The 22,757-nt window shown below is 37.8% G+C and overlaps 1 protein-coding gene across 1 annotated transcript in view; it reads left to right on the forward strand.

Moving 5' to 3' along the window:
* Positions 1–22,757, forward strand: part of BMPER (BMP binding endothelial regulator) — a 300,921-nt gene that overhangs the window by 176,292 nt on the left and 101,872 nt on the right. Inside the window, exons 8-10 of the mRNA XM_053714435.1 lie at positions 8,537–8,646; positions 9,684–9,824; positions 16,586–16,690. Coding sequence (XP_053570410.1) covers positions 8,537–8,646; positions 9,684–9,824; positions 16,586–16,690 — 356 coding nt within the window. The remainder of the gene's footprint in view (positions 1–8,536; positions 8,647–9,683; positions 9,825–16,585; positions 16,691–22,757) is intronic.

The raw sequence follows: 22,757 nt of genomic DNA on the forward strand, positions 1-22,757 counted from the left end.
GAAGGTTTGTGACAACCCTGTGTCGAGCAAGTCTATCGGCGCCATTTTTCCAACATATATTGTATAGATATATAAATACATAAATGCCTATAAACACACATATATACACACCTACACCACCAGCAAAATCATTATGACTCATTAAAGGCTCAGATGATGGTTAGCATTTTATAGCAATAAAGTATTTTTTAATAGACATGTGCGATTCGGTTCGGCCCGAATCGAAATTCGGACGAATTTGTTCGAATTCGGAGATTCGGATCGATTCGAATTTCCAAATTGCGGTAGTTCCGAATCTACCGAATAAATCCGAATCGATTCGAATTTATTCGGTAGATTCGGATGGATTCGGATGGCTGTGTATTACACTAGTATACTAGTGTAATACACAGCACATCCCACTTTACAGTGACCGAATTTCCGAAAATCCGAATCGATTCAAACCGAATCGAACCAAAACGAATGCGAACCGAATTTTTTCGAATCCGAAAGAATTTGAATGAATCCGAAACGAATTCATTCGATTTCTTCCGAAATTCGAATCGGTCCGAATCGATCCGAACCAAACCGAATTTTTTGCGGCTGCACATGTCTATTTTTTAATTAAGGTATGTACTTTGTTTTTGTTTTTTTAGACATAATGTTATTGCACACTTAATAGATTATATTGTAATGTAGTGGAACTTTTATATGCACTCGGAAACACAAAAATGAGTGTGACTCACTTTATTGCTGTATTTGCTTTATTGCGGTAGTCTGGAACCGAACAAACCATATCTCCGAGGTACGCCTGTATTCCAATTTTTGTATGCTCCGCAGTTCCACTCCACTCTCTAATTTTTAAATAAACTCTGAACTAATCAAAGCAGCATAGATGCTGCTAATTGCATGAATTTAGTGTCCGGTTAAAAGGTCAGTAATGTTTTTTTTTTAATTTGAGGTCATTCTTATCATTGAGAAATGCAATTAAAAATACACAGTTATTTTGTAATTTACAAGTGAATTATTGTAATATTCACCAATACTTTATATAGAGAGAATTTGACAACATTTTCAATTTCTCACAAAAACACTAATTAAAGCATCTTTTTACATGATTTTGGACTTTTATTTTTCAGCTGCCTCAGATTCTCTAAAGCACAGTTTTGGGTGTTCTTAAAGTTCTGTGAAACCCAAAAATGTTATTTCATGATTCAGATGGAAAATGCAATTTTAAACAACTTTACAATTGACTTCTATTATCTAATTTGCTTCATTAACTTGGTATTATTTTTCTTGAGCAGCAATGTACTTCTGGGAGCTTGCTGAATATAATGGGTGAACCAATAACATGAGGTATAACAACCACTGATCAGCGGCACCTGAGTCTACCTAGCTATCCATTTCAGCAAAGGATTTCAAGAGAACAAATCAAATTAGATAATAGAAATAAAATGGAAAGTTGTTTAAAATCACATGCTCTATCTGAATCACTAAAGAAAATATTTGGGTTTCATGTCCCTTTAATTCACATATATTAAAGAGAAATGTTATTCAAACACTGAATCACTTGAAAGTGATAGTGTAAAAAGCTGACTAGAAAATATCACATGAGCATCTCTATGTATAAAAGGAAGATATGCTTATTTCAATGTTCATTAGTAGCAACATCCCATTGAAGAGGAAATTTAAGCATCCAATCTGGATGAGGTTTGTAAGATAGAGGGCATATGGCAGGTTTAGGCACAGTTACTTTCTTTTCCTCCACAATTTAAGAAACTTTACTGTGAAATCTCATGAGATTATGGCAAAATCCCACAAAATAACAGTAAAGCAAAGTGTGAGCTCAGCACTGATTCTTATCGGATGTTCGTTACCATGTAGTTGTTGAATTGATATTAGTTTTAAATACAGAAAAAAACATACACCATACAGCATTATCTCTCTCACAGTTGCACCATGGTTCAATTAGAATTTATATTAACCCTTTAAGTGCTAAGCACTTTCCCACCTGGGTGCTAAGATTATTATTTAATTTTTTTTATGTTTTTACATAAAACATTTTTTAACTTTTTTATTTTTTTTACAGATCCCCAAGACTTATGCCGTTGGAAAGGTTAGGCGATTACCTTTCCAACGGTGGGTCTTGGTGTTCTGTAGCTTCTTAGATGCCTGAGATACAGGCTTCTAAGCAGCATGCTCCCTTTCCCTATACTTTACATTGTCCATTTTAAATAAAGTTGCACGGTGACTGCATCACATCATTGCGTGTGACGGCACCACGCAAAACGTGAAGCCCACGGCGATGCCTGTCACTATACAGGCCCGATGGCCAGGGTAGGAGCGGGTAGAAGCCTCCAGATCTCCCTCAAGGTGGGAGAGTGCTAGCGACGGCTCTGAGCCGTCGTTAGCAGCTAAGTGAGACAATTTGCAATGGCTCAGAGCCATCATTAGCACTCAAGAGGTAAAATGGGACAGTCAAGTAAAAAAAAAAAAAACTTTCATGATTCAGATAGGGAATGTAATTTTAAACAACTTTCCAATTTACTTTTATAACCAATTTTTCTTTGTTCTTTTGGTATTCTTAGTTGAAAGCTAAATCTTGGAGGTTCATATGCAAATTTCTTAGACCTTGAAGGTCACCTCTGCATTTGACAGTTTTTCACCACTAGAGGGCATTAGTTCATGTGTTTCATATAGATAACATTGAGCCCATGCACGTGAATTTACAGAGGAGTGAGCACTGATTGGCTAAAATGCAAGTCTGTCAAAAGAACTGAGATAAGGGGGCAGTTTGCAGAGGCTTAGATACAAGGTAATCACAGAGGTAAAATGTGTATTATTATAACTGTTGGTTATGCAAAATTGGGGAATAGGTAATTAAGGGATTATCTATCTTTTAAAACAACAACAATTCTGGTGTTAACTGTCCCTTTAAGTAACATGTTCCTTTAATAAACATGATGGTTTCCTTGTTTAATAAAAATGTAGTTTATGTTTGGTGCTTTTGCTATCTAAACAATATAATGAAGAAAAGCACATATGCTACTTGGCATATCTATAACACATCAGAAGATATATTTCCAGTTCAAATTTCCAAGGACTAGCAATGGAAGATAAACCTAGCATTTGCAGACACAGGGATTTTATTTTGCATTTCAATTCTAGGAAAGTTACTCTGAAATCTTGTATGATCACTATGAAGTCCTGCAAGATTGTGGCAAAGTCCAATGAGGTCAGAACACAACCAAGTGCCAACTCAACATTGATAATGCTGATTGGCTGTTCTATTTTTTTCTCCATTCAAAAGAAAGTTAGAAGATAATGTGTATGGTAATTGCTCATAGAACAGTTACTCTGGTTAGATTATTTTAGTTTTAAAGAAAGAATAACACAGGTATTAAATGGTTTAAGGACCAGTAAATACAGTAGATTTGCATAATCAACAAATGCACAATAACAAGACTATGTAAAAGCACTTAGGGGTCAATTTATGAAGCCGCGGATGCTGCTTCCAACCCACTCTGCTTTAGTGGCCTTAATTCATCCGCCACCTCTGAGGCGGCGGACAGCAATCAGCCCGATCGGATACAATCGGGTTGATTGACACTGCCTGTGATTGGCCGCGAATGTGCAGGGGGCAGGATTGCACTAGAAATAATTCAGCCCCTATTGGGCATATTTATCAAGCTCCGTATGGAGCTTGATGCCCCTTGTTTCCCGCGAGAAACAGAAGTTATTAAGCAGCGGTCTATAGACTGCTGCTCCATAACTTGTCTGCCTGCTCTGAGGCAGCAGACCGAAATCAACCCGATCGAATTGGCTGCGAATCTGCAGGGGGAGGCATTGCACCAGCAGTTCACAAGAACTGCTGGTGCAATGATAAATGCTAACAGCATATGCTGTCGGCATTTATCGATGTGCGGCGGACATGATACGCTACTTCGTATCATGTCTGCTAGAACATTGTTGAATATATGCCCCTATGTCTGAACTTCAGATGAGTAGCATATTTTTTTCTGACTAATTTCAAAGTTATGTCTATTTCCACTGCCCTTGTATCATGTGACAGCCATCAGCTAATCACAACGGCATATACGTATGTTCTGTGAATTCATGCACATGCTCAGTAGGAGCTGGTGACTCAAAAAGTGTAAAAAAAATTGTGCTCATTTTGTTAATGGAGGTAAGTTAGAAACTTATTTAACATTGCGTGCTCTATCTGATTCATGTAAGTTTAATTTTGACTTGAGTGTCCCTTTAAATGTCTTTCTCACAGGGATAAAGAGAAATGTATATTGAGTAACATGTCCCTTTAATTCAATCTCACCCATGACCTACCACAAAGGAACGCATTTAGGTCTAATAAGATACTCAAACTTTGAAGAAGAAAAAAGTTGTTAGAAGTGATACATACCATAACGTGATTATTTATCTTGTATTTATTTTTTTACACATTTAAGTAACTCTGGCTTAAGAGTTGTATTCTGCTTATTTATGTTGTGTCAAGTAAGAACAATTGCATTTGATGTATGAAAATAAACCGGGCCACTATGTGGGTGATAAATGAAATTCTTAAAGTTACCCCTTCATTTCTTTTTAGCTCTGTAATACATTCCTTGCCATTACAAGTCTCCCTGAGGCTACACAAAGGTAAACAGGAGACCCTTATATAATTTATTTTACGGATTTTTCTGTGGCTAACAAAAACCTTTGTGTATAACTGGAATTGAATAATGGAACAATAACATGCACAGGTAAAATGATATGTGTGATTTATGAATTGAAGGTACACAATTTGGAGTTGATTTGTTCATATTTAAGTAAAGCAATGATTACAACTCTGCTTATATGCAGTGCAACGTATGTCATGTCTAGTATAGACAAACAGAACTTCTACAGCATATACATTTTATACATGTTTTCACAATTGGCCATACAAGGAGAAATGAGGCACTCGCCTTTTGGAAAGGACTAGCGAGTATCTAATTTCTCCTTTTGTATTTTAACCTGTTAGCACCCTGACGGATGTATTTGGAAGTGAGAGTGCGATTTATTCAGGATTATATATATATATATATATATATATACTGTATGTGTGTGTGTATTATATATATATGTATATATATATATATATATATATATATATATATATATATTATTATTATTATTATTTTAAAAATAATTTGTATGAAGAAGTTTTGCATACCTTTACAAATAATTAAATTATATTTTAACAAGTCATAAAGCCCGTTTACACGGGCCATTTTTTGCAGTACAGCGGTCCCACTCCTTGCTCTCTCTCCCTCTCTTTTGCTCTATCTCTCCCCCTCTCTTTTGCTCTCTCTCCCCCTCTCTTTTTTGCTCTCTCCCCCTCTCTTTTGCGCTCTCTCTTGCTCCACCTCTCTTTTGCTCTCTCTCTCCCCCCTCTCTTTTGCTCTCTCTACCATTTCTTTTGCTCTTTCCCTTCTCGTTTGCTCCCTCTCTCCACCCTCTCTTTTGCTTTCTCTCCTCCCTCTCTTTTGCTCTCTCTCTCCCCTCTTTTGCGCTCTCTTTCTCCCTCCCTCTCTTTTGCTCTCTCTCCCCCCTCTCTTTTGCACTCTCTCTCTCCCCCTCTCTTTTGCGCTCTCTCCCCCCCTCTCTTTTGCGCTCTCTCTCTCCCCCTCTCTTTTGCGCTCTATCCCCCCTCTTTTGCACTCTCTCTCTCCCACCTCTCTTTTGCACTCTCTCTCTCTCCCCCTCTCTTTTGCGCTCTCTCCCCCCTCCCTTTTGTGCTCTCTCTCTCCTCCCTCTCTTTTGCGCTCTCCCCCCCCTCTCTTTTGCGCTCTCTCTCCCCCCTCTCTTTTGCGCTCTCTCTCTTCCCCCTCTCTTTTGTGCTTTCTCTCCCCCCTCTCTTTTGTGCTCTCTCTTTCCCCCTCTCTTTTGCGCTCTCTCCCCCCTCTCTTTTGCGCTCTCTCTATCCCTCTTTTGCTCTGTCTCTTTCCCCTCTCTTTTGCTCTCTCTCTCTCAATCCCTCTCTTTTGCTCTTTCTCTCTATCCCTTTCTTTTGCTCTCTCTCTCCCCCTCTCTTTTGCTCTCTCCCCCCCCTATCTTTTGCTCTCTCTCTCACCTCTCTTTTGCTCTCTCTCTCTCTCCCCTCTTTTGCTCTCTCTCTCCCCCTCTCTTTTGCGCTCTCTCTCCCCCTCTCTTTTGCACTCTCTCTCCCCCTCTCTTTTGCGCTCTCTCCCCCTCTCTTTTGCTCTGTCTCTTTCCCCTCTCTTTTGCTCTCTCTCTCTCCATCCCTCTCTTTTGCTCTTTCTCTCTCTCCCTCTCTTTTGCTCTCTCTCTCCCCCTCTCTTTTGCTCTCTCTCCCCCCTACCTTTTGCTCTCTCTCTCACCTCTCTTTTGCTCTCTCCCCTCTCTTTTGCTCTCTCTCTCCCCCTCTCTTTTGCGTTCTCTCTCTCTCCCTCTTTTGCTCTCTCTCCCCCTATCTTTTGCTCTCTCTCTCACCTCTCTTTTGCTCTCTCTCTCCCTTCTCTTTTGCTCTCTCTCTCCATCCCTCTCTTTTGCTCTCTCATCCCTCTCTTTTCCTCTCCCCCCTCTTTTTCTCTCTCTCTCCCCCTCTCTTTTGTTCTCTCTCCCTCTCTCTCCCCCTCTCTTTTGCTCTCTCTCCCCCCTATCTTTTGCTTTCTCTCTCACCTCTCTTTTGCTCTCTCTCCCCTCTCTTTTGCTCTCTCTCCCCTCTCTTTTGCTCTCTCCCCCCTCTCTTTTCCTCTCTCCCCCCTCTTTTTCTCTCTCTCCCCCTCTCTATTGCTCTCTCCCCCCTCTCTTTTGTTCTCTCTCCCCCCCCTCTCTCACCCCTCTCTCTCTCTCCCCTTCTCCCCCCCCCTCTCCCCCCTCTCTACCTTTGCTCTCTCTCTCCCCCTCTCTTTTGCTCTCTCTCTTCCCCTCTCTTTTGCTCTCTCTTCCCCCTATCTTTTGCTCTCTCTCTCCATCCCTCTCTTTTGCTCTCTCCCCCTCTCTTTTCCTCTCTCCCCCTCTTTTTCTCTCTACCCCTCTCTCTCCCCCTCTCTTTTGTTCTCTCTCCCCCCCCTCTCTCCCCCTCTCTTTTGCTCTCTCTCCCCCCTATATTTTGCTTTCTCTCTCACCTCTCTTTTGCTCTCTCTCTCCCCTCTCTTTTGCTCTCTCTCTCCATCCCTCTCTTTTGCTCTCTCCCCCTCTCTTTTCCTCTCTCCCCCCTCTTTTTCTCTCTCTCCCCCTCTCTATTGCTCTCTCCCCCCTCTCTTTTGTTCTCTTCCCCCCTCTCTCACCCCTCTCTCTCTCCCCATCTCCCCCCTCTCTCACCCCTCTCTCTCTCCCCATCTCCCCCCTCTCCCCCTCTCTTCTTTTGCTCTCTCTCTCTCCGCCTCTCTTTTGCTCTCTCTCTTTCCCTCTCTTTTTCTCTCTCTCTCCCCCTCTCTATTGCTCTCTCCCCCCTCTCTTTTGTTCTCTCTCCCTCTCTCTCCCCCTCTCTTTTGCTCTCTCTCCCCCTATCTTTTGCTTTCTCTCTCACCTCTCTTTTGCTCTCTCTCCCCCCTCTCTTTTGCTCTCTCTCTCCATCCCTCTCTTTTGCTCTCTCCCCCCTCTCTTTTCTTCTCTCCCCCCTCTTTTTCTCTCTCTCCCCCTCTCTATTGCTCTCTCCCCCCTCTCTTTTGTTCTCTCCCCCCCCTCTCTCACCCCTCTCTCTCTCTCCCCATCTCCCCCCCTCTCCCCCCTCTCTTCTTTTGCTCTCTTTCTCCTCCCTCCAATCAGCGTTTTTGCCACAAAAGAAATAGTGTAAGTGCCATATGGCTAGAGGGCCATTGGAGAACAGCTCAAACTGCTAGCTCACAAAATAAAAAAACTTGAAGTAGGCGGCCAGAGCGCAGGGTATTAGAATTATATTGCTATATTAAAAAGTAAGTTATAGCATATCTTCATAAGAATGGATGAATTAAAGTCCATCTGCAATATTGTTTCCATTATGGATCTGATTATACTAATTGGAAACTTTTCCATCACTTTGATGGATCCCATTTGGAAAGCCATGGTGACCTTAGTTTAGTCATTCAAAATCAGAGCAATGATAGTATAGACTGTTATATAGAATCAGGCATACAAAGAACCCAAAGTCTTCATGTCATCCTTTCTAATTTTTGGTTCTATTTAATTTCATTAAAATTTGATGTGCAAAACGTAAAAAAAAAAATTGGCTTTGTTTTCAATGCTAATCCAATCCCAGCCATTTCAATTAGTTACATGACCTGCGTTTCAAATACATCTCTTTAAAAATAAAAGGTCTTTGCAATTTGGGCACAAAATAGCTTCAGCACCCCTGCTCTAGATAGTGTCACACATTCTGAAGCCTTTATCTATTTTAATTTACCTTCTGTGACAAGCACAGAGGCTCTTATGGACATAAGGCCAGTGAATGCATTTAGCATCTCAAAACTTGGCAAATCTCAGCCAATATCTTGAGCAATCACTTTTGCAGTGTAATATGATTTTATGTACTAACATATTTTCATTTTTTTTTTTAAATTTCATTGCCTCAATTTAGGCCAAAGAAAAGTGTTTGACCTCCCTTCTGGCAGCTGTCTTTTTCGAAGTGATGTCCATGACAATCGTTCCAGTTTTATGTATGACAGCTGCACTACATGCACCTGCAGGGTAAGCGCGACACCTCACACAAATATAAGGTTTCTTTTTGGAATCTTCTTCTTCAATGTGTCATCTATTCAGATACAGAAAAACACATTTTAAATCCTAGTCTTTTTTTGTTTATTTGAATTATGCAATTCCATTTGTTTATGGTTTCATTTTACCAAACAGATTACAGGAAAGGTAATACAGACATGGGGGCCTATTTAACAAAGGTCTGTCGGACCTGATCCGACACTGCGGATCAGGACCGACAGGCCTCGCTGAATGCGAAGAGCAATACGCTCTCCGTATTCATCATTGCACACATGCTCACTACCTATAAATCCATGAAAAGTCCAGGAATAATTTTAGTAATATCAGTATATAAAGTTAGATATTAAAGAACTATAAAATATTAAACTCTGACACACATAATAATAAGTTAAATCAATTATATATGAGTGTTACTATATTATTTTTAAATTATATATAAGTAATTGTCTGCTAATCTCCGTTTCGAATTATGAGTGAGTCCACATGTTTCAAACACACACAATATTATATATACAGGGCTGGTCATTTTTCACTAGTCTCTTAAAAAAGTGCAGTGGACAAGTAAAAAAAAAAAAAGTATTTTTTCCCTATGTTTAACTTTGAGTGGATGAGTAATTTTTTCCCTGTTTTCCCTATTAGTTTGTCATGCCTGACAAGTAAACTAGGGACTGACAAATCTTTTAAAAGTTTTGGAGCCTATAATAATATTTTAGAAGCCAGACAGTGGTATTAAGGATATACTGTAGATAAATGGAGAATAACCCAAAAAGTTAGGAGCTAGGGGTAAAATTCTTAGAGCCAGTGGCTGCCTGGCTCCTGGGTTTTTCGAGCCTCCTTTTCACCTCTGTATATATGAAAAACAAACCAATGGATGAGTTTTCTAACCAGTTTAATTCATCTTGCTTAAGTGTAATCAATTATGATGTATAAAGCACTTTCATTTGTGTAATTTTGTTACAATATTGCTATTTTTTTTTGTTAGTGGTATTAATATTTTATTTTTATTTCAGGACTCCACTATAGTGTGTAAAAAGAAATGCTCTCCGCCTGGAACGTGCAACAAGGTCAAGGATCATTGCTGTGATGAATGTGTCTCCTATGTTCCTGCAGAAGATGTAAAAATCTGCAAAGCTGGGAACAAAATATTCAGGGTAACAATACACTATAAATATGTTTGTGTTTGTGTATGTATATATATATATATATATATATATATATATATATATATATATACACAGTATATATACAGTATCCCACAAAAGTGAGTAAATCCCTCACATTTTTGTAAATATTTTATTATATCTTTTCATGTGACAACACTGAAGAAATGACACTTTGCTACAATTTAAAATAGTGAATGTACAGCCTGTATAACAGTGTAAATTTGCTGTCCCCTCAAAACAACAAAACACACAGCCATTAATGTCTAAACCGTTGGCAACAAAAGTGAGTACACCTCTAAGTGGAAATGTCCAAATTTGGCCCAATAAGCCATTTTCCCTCCCCGGTGTCATGTGACTCGTTAGTTTTTCAAGGTCTCAGGTGTGAATGGGGAGCAGGTGTGATAAATTTGGTGTTATCTCTCTCATACTGGTCACTAGAAGTTCAACATGGCACCTCATGGCAAAGATCTCTCTGAGGATCTGAAAAAAGAATTGTTGCTCTACATAAAGATGGCCTAGGCTATAAGAAACTTGCCAAGACCCTGAACAGCGGTTTCACAGGTTTCACAGGACAGGTTACACTCAGAACAGGCCTCGCGATGGTCAACCAAAGAAGTGGAGTGCACGTGATCAGCGTCATATCCAGAGGTTGTCTTTGGGAAGTAGACGTATGAGTTCTGCCAACATTGCTGCAGAGGTTGAAGGGGTGGGGGGTCAGCCTGTCAGTGTTTAGACCATACGCCGCACACTGCATCAAATTTGTCTGCATGGCTGTCGTCACTCTTTTAAGATGATGCACAAAAAAGCCTGCAAACAGTTTGCTGAAAAAAAGCAGACTAAGGACATGGATTACTGGAACCATGTCCTGTGGTCCGATGAGACCAAGATAAACTTATTTGGTTCAGATGGTGTCAAGTGTGGGTGGCGACAACCAGGTGAGGATTACAAAGACAAGGGTGTCTGGACTACAGTCAAGCATGGTGGTGGGAGTGTCATGGTTTGGGCCTGCATGAGTGCTGCTGGCACTGGGGAGCTACAGTTCATTTTGGGAACCATGAATGCCAACATGTACTGTGGCATACTGAAGCAGAGCATGATCCCCTCCCTTTGGAGACTGGGCCGCAGGGCAGTATTCCAACATGATAATGACCCCAAACACACCTCCAAGATGACCACTGACTTGCTAAAGAAGCTGAGGGTAAAGGGGATGGACTGGCCAAGCATGTCTCCAGACCTTAACCATATTGAGCATCTGTGGGGCATCTTGAAATGGAATTTGGGGGAGCGCAAGGTCTCTAACATCCATCAGCTCCGTGATGTCGTAATGGATGAGTGGAAGAGGACTCCAGTGGCAACCTGTGAAGCTCTAGTGAACTCCATGCCCAAGAGGGTTAAGGCAGTGCTGGAAAATAATGGTGGCCACACAAAATATTGACACTTTGGGCCCAATTTGGACATTTCCACTTAGGGGTGTACTCACTTTTGTTGCCAACGGTTTAGACATTAATGGCTGTGTGTTGAGTTATTTTGAGGGGACAGCAAATGTACACTGTTATACAGGCTGTACACTCACTACTTTACATTGTAGCAAAGTTTCATTTCTTCAGTGTTGTCACTTGAAAAGATATAATAAAATATTTACAAAAATGTGAGCGGTGTACTCACTTTTGTGGGATACTATATATATATATATATATATATATATGTTTGTATATATATATATATATATATATATATATATATATATATATATATATATATATATATATATATATATATATATAGGGAGAGAGAGAGATTGGTCTGAACTATTTTTACTGCAAGTAGATGAAAACAATTCTTACTTCCAAAACATTCATGAAGTATGTAATTTTCATAAGAGAATTTCTTCAAATAGTAGAAATGTTTACCATTGCATGCAATTGGTAACATGAGCCTAACATGAGATTTATGATTGTGAAAGTTTAAATATGATTAAAAAATATTTTCTGACAGTGTAGTGTAGAGTAGTGATATTAAAGGGATGTAAAGTCAAAATTCAGCTTTCACAGTTTAGAAAGAGCATACAATTTCCATTTTACTTCTAAATTCAAATATGCTTTTTTCTTTTGTATTCTTTGTTAAAGAGTATTGGCGGTTCTAGACAAATTTTACTGGGAGGCCAAGGTGGGGCCAGTTTTTAATCAGAGGGGCACATTAAAAAATGGAAACAAATGATATTTAAACAATAAATACTTTAATTTTGCTTTACATTAAAATCATACCCTAGCATCATATTGAACCTACCGAACAAAGGAACAGCATGGAGGCAAGCACCTCAAATCTTCAGTCTTTAGAATGTTTTATGGGCATACCCACCCATGCAGCCTTCAGAATATTTTTTATGGGCATACAAGAGAGACCTGGAGGTAATTACGTTATACTAATCCACTTCAGGCTTCACAATAGTGGTATAAGGGTATAAAAGAATAACCTGTTGGAAATCATATTATAACCCTAAAATATCATAAGCATCCTAGGCTCAGTTAACTATTTGGCTGCCACAGTGGTTCCATGAATCGAACATCAAAGCGTATCAGTTCTGTTTGGTAGCCAAAGGGTTAAATTGGACATATGCACCCCATGTCATATATGACACATATGTGCAGGGGGAGAGAGCAGTAAACTGCAGAAGAGAAAATGAGAGAAAATGCAAGTGAAATAGATGAATTGATAGAGACAAAAGGTTTGGTAAATTATGCAGACATCATTCTATACCACTTACCTCTCTTAGCACTACCGATCTGCCCCAGTTTGGGGGTCTCTTCTGCTGATTTCCCCCAAAAAGGGAACTGGTATCCTGCAGGCGGCAGCTGAATGATATTTGCCCAACTTCGGCATCAGAGCCGTAATGCCCCATCTTATCCTCACTGTAGGGCAGAATTTCAGACATTGCTGCAGCAATAGTATACGATCACTGAGAACCGCTGAATTGTGTGAGGAGATCCGCTGGAAAGTAAATTGCTATCCTTTTGGGTGGTGAAGGTAATTCTCCAGGGGGGTTAACGCTGAGTATCGGGGTGGTCCTGGGGGATGGATAATCTGGGAACCTGTAGGGGTTAAATTAGGAGTCCAGTGGCTGGAAGAATGGGGATCTTCAATGGGATAAATCGAAGGTCCTGGGGGAGGGGGATAAGGCAACTTGAGGTCCGGTTTCCCAGCTCCTTTTCGAACTCGAATTCTATTCTCCTTTTCGAACTTGAACTCGAATTCTACATCATAAGGAGAAACACTGGCAGCAGAATGATGACATCACGTGAGGGGGGCTCTGACATCAGGATGCGAGTGCGGAATAACAATGACACATCAGCAAAACAAGGATTCAACTTCACGGATAAGCTCAGGGGGGGGGCAGGGACATTTTTACAGAGGTACTGGTCCCTGTAGGCCTCCGTGTAGAACCGCCACTGCTTAGTTACATTAATAGGTGCTCTTAAGAGTTTATGTGTCTTTAGCTGTGTTTGCAACAATGTTTGTAGCAATGTTACACTTTTTTGCAAAGACTGCTGCTATAGGTATAGTGGCGTGCTATTTAGCGCTTTCGCTTGAGCGCTAACTCTGTCAGAAGTAAAGTTTTTGCGTGCACAGGTTAGCGCTCGTATTACAAGTTGAAAGTAAAAATTTGTGTGCAAGCAAAACCCGACGCTTACTAACTTCTGTACTTGAAATATTGCGACCGTGTTTAACTTATTCTCCCCATAGACTTCAATACAGCACGATTGCATGCTAATACAACACCATATTAAACCCACATCGCTATAACCGACAGGAGTTGCTAATATTTCACATTCCAATGTTATTCATATATATTTTACATTAACATCATCAGATATATAGAAATATATATTTAAAAATAAAATAAAATGTGAAAAAACATTGGAATGTAAAATATGCGTAACATGCTTCATTGTAGGTCTAACGCAGTCAGGCTAGCACACATGAAGAATTAATTATCTTAAGGTACATTATGTAAATATTAAATATAAAATATTGAAAAAATATTAATAATAATTATTACTACTTATAGTTACTGTAAAATATACATATATATTCAAATTATTTTTTTTAGAATTTTTAAGAACATCTATAATAATAATTTACATTAATTATTCATACTTTTCAATAATTTATATTTAATAAATATATAACGCACCTTAATATAACTCATGTCGGGTTAGCACACATGAAGAATTAGTGTACTCCTTTCAGGTTTTGTGCAGACAATACTTCAGCTTTATTTTTTACCTAATTAAACATACTCCTATAACCATTTAAGTATCATAGTGAGTATGTTACTTAAATCCTAAAACAAATTAGAAGTTCACCACCTTTCATTTTATATGTATACATGGCAATTTAAATTAATGATTATTTTTATAAGCTAAGCTTCCTAAACCTTTTCCTGAGGGCTCAATCAAAACATATAAAAAATAATGGCGCATGTTTTGTTGTAACTGATTACTCCTTTGATTTGATGTAGATTATAAAACAAGTGATACATAAATCAACTGGAACAACACATTAAAATTCACTTTACTGAAATAAGATGTTTGCTAACACTAGCAGATTATATGATGGGACAAATAATATGATGAGAATCAGCAATATACAACATTGTATTGCATCTTACAGGCACATGGTATTTTTGAGTAAAAACTTCTGCTAAATTGTTTTCTTTAAAACCATAAACATTAAAAAATATATATTTTGCTACAATTGGAATAAAAACATTAAAAATTCATTCTCTAAAGGGACATTAGGTTGTACATTTTAAAAATGCTACATATTACCTAAACCAGCTATTCATAGGTTACAGAAATTGGCCTCTTTTGGGAAACAGTAGAATTGCATATTTAACAAGTGTATAATATAAATACATTGCAATAACACTTTTATTAGATTTTTTCCTGACAAATGTATGTTTTCCCAATTTGCCAGCCTCCTGTATCATGTGACATCCAACAGCCAATCACATATGTATACCCTAAGAACTTGTACACATGCTCAGTAGGAGCTAGTGCCTCAAACAAAATTGTATATAAAAATAACGTGCAACATTTGATAATAAAAGTCAATTGGAAAGTCTCTTAAAACTGCATGATTTATCTGAATCCTAAAATTTTAATTTGGAGTTTAGTGTCCCTTTACAGGTCCTGTTAGACAGTAAATAATGTGCTGTAAAGCAATAAACCAGTTTCTAAATATTGTTTTTTGGTAATAGTATTATAAAACATACCTTCCTCCCTCATTGCCATATATGTGGTAGAGATAAATTTAGTGTCACTGTATGTTTTTTTAGAGTCAAGTATTAGAAATATGTTTTCCACACATAAAAACATAAAACTCCGTACCATCTCACATTTCTTTGGACATTTTAGGACATAGGTGTTGATAACTCTCCCACTGTGTTGCTTTAGCTAGAAATGTTTTGGTTTCACATATTGAAAAGGTCCTTATCTGTCTCACAAAAATGCTTAGCCCTCCCTCGTACCACCCCAGTTTGCCCATAGGCCACCTAACTCCATCCTAGATAGAACAGTTATTCTCTATGCCCAACCAAGCCCACCCTTGGAACACCTAGATTCCTTCTTCAGTCGCACAACCTTTCTTTCCCCTACGGTCCTGACATCATTGATGTCAAAGTAAGGATGGTGAAAAATGAAAATGTTACTTCCTGTCATGCACAGACTAGAAGACAAATAAAAAGGAAATGAAGGCCACTAGTTAACCAAAACTGCCGTAAAACATGATTTGCCAGTTGTTTTGAATTACCCTCTTTGATTGCTACAACCTTTTTAGTTTCCATTAGATGTCTTGAGGCCTTTACTTTTATACATACTGTATATGAATAACTTTATTTATATACCTACAATGAACATATGTCATGTTTTTCTTCATTCAATAGTGGCACATTGTCTTTATGAAAACTTCTGGCCCTCAGTCATTAGTCAGTGCTATATGGTAAACATTTGGGGCCAGATTACGAGTGTCGCGTTAATATTTACGCACAAGTGATAAGGGGTTCATTGCAGCTGATTGCGTGCATCGGGTTTTCCTCTCGTACTACAAGTTGAAAGTAAATACAAAAAAAAATAGTTTAAAACAATATTGCACAAAAAAGTTATAAAGGCTCAAAGATATGAGGTCTCAGGTGTTAGGAAAAAAAAGGGAGACTCAGGGCTTTAACATAGAGATACATACATATACATGTCTAAATATGTATATGTAAGTGTATATATATATATATATATATATATATGTGTGTATGTTTTTATAAGTGTGTACATATCTATTTATACGTTTATAAGTGTATATATGTATTTTTAGACATATATACACAAAAATAAATACGTACACATATATAGACATACAGTAGAAGTGCATTGGAGCCGTTTGCAGTTAAGTTGATGAAAACATGTAAAAGTATATTTATATGTTTATATTTATTAAAGTGTTACACTATGTATTTACTGTAAATATTTCACATTCCAATGTTCTGCACAAAGCTGAATATGTTCTATGTATTTCTAAATAGATATTCCTATATATATCTGTATTCCACTTGTAATCTAGTCCTTAATCAGGCTCTGTGAGACCAAGAAAAAGTGTTTTTCTGTGTATTTTCTTGTGTTAGGATGATGACCGGATTTTATTGTTTTTGGAGGTTTCAAGTTATAACAATCTTTTTTTTATATTTTCTTATTTTGCAGGATGGAGAAATGTGGTCTTCTGTCAATTGCACCATCTGTTCTTGTACTAAAGGCAAGACGGAATGTCGCAAGAAACAGTGTGTTCCAGTCACCAGCTGCCCTCATGTAAGTCATTTATTAATATTAACATTTAACAAACATATTGAGAATAGTGTTGTTTAGATGTAAACATTTCTTTAGCTGTGAAAATTGTTTTGAGAACCACAGCAATTTATGCTACACTTATTTTTTAATTTACTGAATTTTTTATATACTGTAGGTACTACTAAAACTGGAAAACATACTGTATATATGCTATGTCTGTGCATAGCTTACTTTGCACCAACAAAGATCTGTCTGCATATGTCCATAATTCATTGGCACAACGTTTGATATCAGATGGTTCTCATATGGAATATAACACTAAGGACCCGATTCATCAAGCTCTGAATGGTGCTTGATGTACCTGTTTCCGCGCGAGCCGAAACAGGAGTTAAAGGGACAGTAAACGTTAAAAATAATGTTATATAATTCTGCACATAGTGCAGAATTATATAACATTATATTAGCGCAAACGTTTTAAAACAAAATTTCCCCTTTGAATTTGAAAAAAAACCTGCTGTTTTACAGACCCGCTCTCTGTGATCTTCTGAGCGTGTCTGTTTTTTTCAAACAGCGCATCTGGCCAGCTGTATAGTCACAGCCGGCCCGACCGCGTCATAGACCTAAGTGCAGCTCGCTCCTGCTCTGTCTGGTTTTAAGACCGCTGCTCCTTAACTCGTCCACCTGCTCTGAGGCTGCGGACATCAATCTGCCTGATCACATACGATCGGGTTGAATGACACCCCCTGCTAGCGGCCGATTGGCTGTGAATCTGCAGGGGCGGCATTGCACAAGCAGTTCACCAGAACTGATTGTGCAATGATAAATGCCAACAGTGTATGCTGTTGGCATTTATCGATGTGCAGCGGACATGATCCCTACAGGTGATCATGTCTATCTGCACCATGATAAATTACCCCTAAGAGTAGTATTTCATCATGGACATAAAGTAGCTACAGCTGTAATGTCTATGTAGCCCTCCTGCAAGTGATGTTGCTGCCAAGGATGGAGAAAACTCCTATTAACCATTGGATATAAGTGAGGACAAAACATGCTTTGTGTTGCAGCCCTTTTTTTGCATACATAAAGTTAACTCTAACCTACACCCCAATCCCTAACCTTACCTGAGATCAAAATCTGCATCCACAACATTTTTGATGTACTGGGAGCAACACGATATTAGCATACACAATATGTCCACCCACTACATTCAGGTGGCAACACTTATTAGGGAATCTCATAGATGATATATTGCATCGGATGCCCATTCAGAGTAGTTTTACTATGGAGTTATAGGTGTAGTCAATGAGTTTATCAACCTTTGGCTCCAATAGTACTCTCCTTTCATTATCTTGTTAAAATTAAGGTGTATGATGTGTGCTTTGAATATAGCCATTTCAAATAGTTCCTATGCAACACATTTTAATGTTTTGGTAACAGAGACCAATTTCTTAGCCACAATACAACTTGTCTACACATTTTCATTAACTGTCATATGAACACAAGCATTAAGTCTATTAGCTTCCCATCTAGCAAATATAGAGATTGCTACTGAAATGATAAATGTCTACAGAACAGATCCATCTCACTGGGGACCACAGGGCCAGATACATCTTTCCAGAAGATTTTTCACAGGTCATCTTGCCAATTTTACATTTTTTCAAACTTCAATTTTTATAGTTTCTCTCTCCCATTCCCCTTATTGCCAGAAATACAATCATCTGATTAAATACAGTAGATTTGCATAATCAACAAATGCACGATAAAAAGACAATGCAATAGAACTTCACATGAGTAGTAGATTTTTTTCTAACAAATTTCACGTATGTCTATTTCCACTCCTCCTGTATCATGTGACAACCATCAGCCAATCACAAATTCATATATTTATATTCTGTGAATTCTTACACATGCTCAGTAGGAACTTGTGACTCAAAAAGTGTAAATATAAAAAGAATGTGCATATTTTGTTAATGGAAGTAAATTGGAAAGCTATTTAAAATTGCATGCACTATCTGAATCATGAACATTTAGTTTTGACTTGAGTGCCCCTTTAAGTGAAAATGGTTGGAGACAGCATACATGTGCATGGATGAAGTGCAGAGAGTGTTTGTGAGAGAGAAGAAAAGGGGTATTTTATAAAAAAAACAAAAATTATAATAGCCTTGTAAAGGAATGAGGGCTGCATTAGATATGACTGTGTTTGAACAAGAGAGCACACTGGATGTGGCATTTTGGTGTATGGTATGGTCAGAAGATATTCTATACTTGGGTGGAAAGACCGAATAAGCCTTTTTGTCATTGGTGTGGGTACTGTACTTTATCATTCTTATTATTAAATGCACTAAGCTCATTAACATGTAGAGCTACAAAAATATAAACCACCACACCAAGAAATCACACAATGCCATTCTAGAGTGAATGCAAAATAGTTCTCTCTTCCATGTTGATGATGGTTTGCAGTTTTTTGCCAAACAATTTGGCATGGATGCAAAATTTGGTGACACCATTATTTTGCTTGCTACAAAACCCACACTAATATGGCTAAACATACTTATATACAGTAGCTATGCATAGTTATTCATACATACATACATACATATAGGTGTCAAGACCGGGGGGGGGGGGCAAATGAGAGCACATTTAGATTATTATACCTAATAATAGGGTACCCACTTGAGTCTCTAAGTTAATGCCTATGAGCTACCATTTTTAAAATGATGTGCGGTATATGTGTTTAACAAGTGCCACTCTCCTGCTAGACCTGCTGATATAAATAATTTTTGGACATTTTATTTTTATTTTTTATGCCCCCCCTCACTGAGAAAATTCTGTGGTTGCTCATATACATACATGCATAAATATTATTACCATGTGACTGGGCAGAGGGTGACATACAGATGTTTATGTGTGTTGTTTTTTATGTTGGGTGAAAACAGATTGGAGGTTGGAAAAATGGTAATGGGGGAGCGCATCTCAAATTCTGCCCTGGGAATTACTTTGGATATATTTAGCTTGTTGTTTGTCAGTAATTAACTAAATATGTTTTAAAAACGTCCTGCAGAAAAGTATAATTTTAATATTAGAGAACAAGGTGTGTATTATACCAGTATTTTATAGTTATATTGACTTTTTTCATGCTAAGAAACGTCCAATCAAAGGAATCTGCTTAGAGAAATATTTAAAAGTTAAGCTTCTTTTATTGACTGGTCCCTTTCAAAATCCACCATTAGTTTGATGTTACAGATATGCATTTATTGGATTAGTAAGCTTGATCGTAAAAGTAAATAAAGTTTTTTTTATTCAAAATAGTATATTTTAATCTTAAAAAATGTTTGCTCTAAATAAACTTTATTTTTAGATCTCAGAATGTCAGTGCTGATGCAGTCACAGCTAAAATATAAATATATTTGCATTGTGAATATCAGAGACATCTATTAAGCCAGTATTAAAATCCACTGTGCGTCTGCTAGACTTCAACAATGCTTCTGTTAACATTTGTATTTTCTTCATCTGATGCTGACAAACGCTCATTGGACAGCATTGTTCTTACAAATTTATATAAATAAATAATTCCCATTATGGGGTTAATTATACATGCCCTGTCAATAATGCTACTAACTAACCCTCTATGTGTCAGAATATCCCTAGCTTAATACTCCTCGTAACCTCGTAATCAAATATGTTTCACAAGCCTCCACTAAAAAGAATGCCATATTTGAATGACCTCCTTAAAGGGACATTATACACTCATTTTTTTCTTTGCATAAATGTTTTGTAAATGATCTATTTATATAGCCCATACAGTTGTTGTTTTTTTCATTTTTTCTTATAGTTTTGCTTATTTTTGAATAACATTGCTCTGATATTCAGACTAATAGACTCAGTTATATGAAAACTGATGTATACTGTCCATTTAAACACTAATAAAACAACCATCTGAACTGAAGGGAACCCCAGGGGTCAATTACAATTCCTTAGAAAAGTTTATCAAATTATTTATCTACAAAAATCTCTATAGACTTTAATTGAGGATTTTGTAGAAACATACTAAAATAAACTTTTGTAAAGGCTTATGATTGACACCTATTTTTCTTAAAGGGGCAGTATACTGTAAAATAGTTTTTTCTTTATTTGTTTCTATTGACTTGTCATACCAGCAGCAGAGTATAACGTTTATGAGAAATTGCTCCTTTGTGTTTTATTCTGGTTTTCTTTGAGACCACAACCCATCAAAACTGGTTGAACTTACAGGAAAATCATATCTCTTTGTTATCCCTTTCTGTACACACAAATGCTTCCTTATGTTATTTATGTTCTGTCTGTATACCAAATTACAATACTTAGAGAGAACAAATGGAAATGAACAATGTATTACTTAGTTTTCCTACCCCCCACTGGAAGTGTAATTTCTTCTGCTGGCTAAGTTTACACATCATTTCTAAAGCCTATAATTAATGGGACAGTCTGCTCCAGAATTTGTATTGTTTAAAAATATATATATAATCCCTTTGTTACCCATTCCCCAGTTTTGCATAACCAAAACGGTTAATTAATATACTTTTTACCTCTGTTATTACCATGTACCTAAGCCTATGCAGACTACCCCTTATTTTAGGTTTTTTGACAGACTTGCGTTTTAGCCAATCAGTGCCCTCTCATAAGTAACTCCACGGGCATGAGCACAATGTTATATATATGGCACACATGAACTAACACTCGCTAGCTGTGAAAAACTGTCAAATGCATTGAGAAAAGAGACGGCCTTCAAGAGCTTAGAAATTAGCATATGATACTACCTAGGTTTAGCTTTCAACGTAGACTACCAAGAGAACAAAGCAAATTTGTTGATACAAGGGAATTGGTAAGTTGTTTAAAATTGCATGTCCTATCTGAATCATGAAAGGTTCATTTTGACTAGACTGTCCCTTTAAGTACAGAAACTTTTAGTATATGTAGGGATAACATAGGCAAAAGTCATCTATTTCAAATGATGATCTAAAGGTAAAGGATCTATTTGTAATACACTCCAGCAGGTAAAATGGATCATTGGGACCAAATTATTATGAGAAAACTGTCCCTTTAACCAGCTACAATACTCAGCTATTTCATTAACTGCTTTACCAGTCAGTGCTTGACAAAAAATAAAAAAAAATTGAGAAGAAATGATTTCTCTGTGGAGGAGTACCAGGAGGTATCTACCAAAATGCAAAAGCCTTGTTATTTTTGTGTATGTGTTTGGGGTGGTGATGATAAGGAGACATGGCATAAAGTTAGAACAGGGTGTTGCAGTTGGAAAATGGACATATAGGTGGCTTTTTCTCTCTCGTTGCTGTGAGGGGGTGGGGGGTCACTGTAAGTTGGGAGCAATAGTAAGAAAATTTGAAAGTTCTGGCTTGGTGCTATGAACATATATACCGTAAAAAATAAGAAGCGGTCTGTGGCTCTGTGATGTCACTTAGATATCAGGTCAGTGATGAGTAAGCAAGTCACCAGTATATACTGTATGTAATTCTCTGTGTCAACGTGTAGATAGATAAAGTAACTGGACACTCACCCTGCAAACCTCAATATCATCTCGGGCATCCACTGTACGCGGAAACAGAGTACCTCACTCTGACTGCTCGATCCGTGGGATGTCACAAAACAGGATCCTATTTCGGCCGAAGTCTAGTTCAATGCACTATCGATCCTCCGCTAACTCCGGAACTTCTCCGTGGCGGTGACGTAGAGGGCTACTCTCCAATCAAATCGGAGACAGGCGAGTCACATGGAAACTTCGGCCAATCCCATACAGAGTTTGACTTGCAGCAAAATTCAACCTGAAGGTTTACACAGAGCAATCAATACAAACAAACCGCCGAGGGTAGCCATAATATTGCTGTCGGAATCGGGATGCGGAAAGGATTCCTTGTAATCCAAGTAGATAATGAAAAAGAAAAAAAGGGTTGTTTGTGTGCCCACCATGTCTATTTTAAACTTGTTACAATAAAGCCCAGTTTTTATTTATACTTCGGAGGTTCGGGACATTTTTTCTTTTTCATTATCTACTTGGGAACAATAGGACAACACAGTAAGCTTTAAGAACATT

This window comes from Bombina bombina, chromosome 5 (assembly GCF_027579735.1).
Source record: "Bombina bombina isolate aBomBom1 chromosome 5, aBomBom1.pri, whole genome shotgun sequence".
NCBI lineage: Eukaryota > Metazoa > Chordata > Amphibia > Anura > Bombinatoridae > Bombina > Bombina bombina.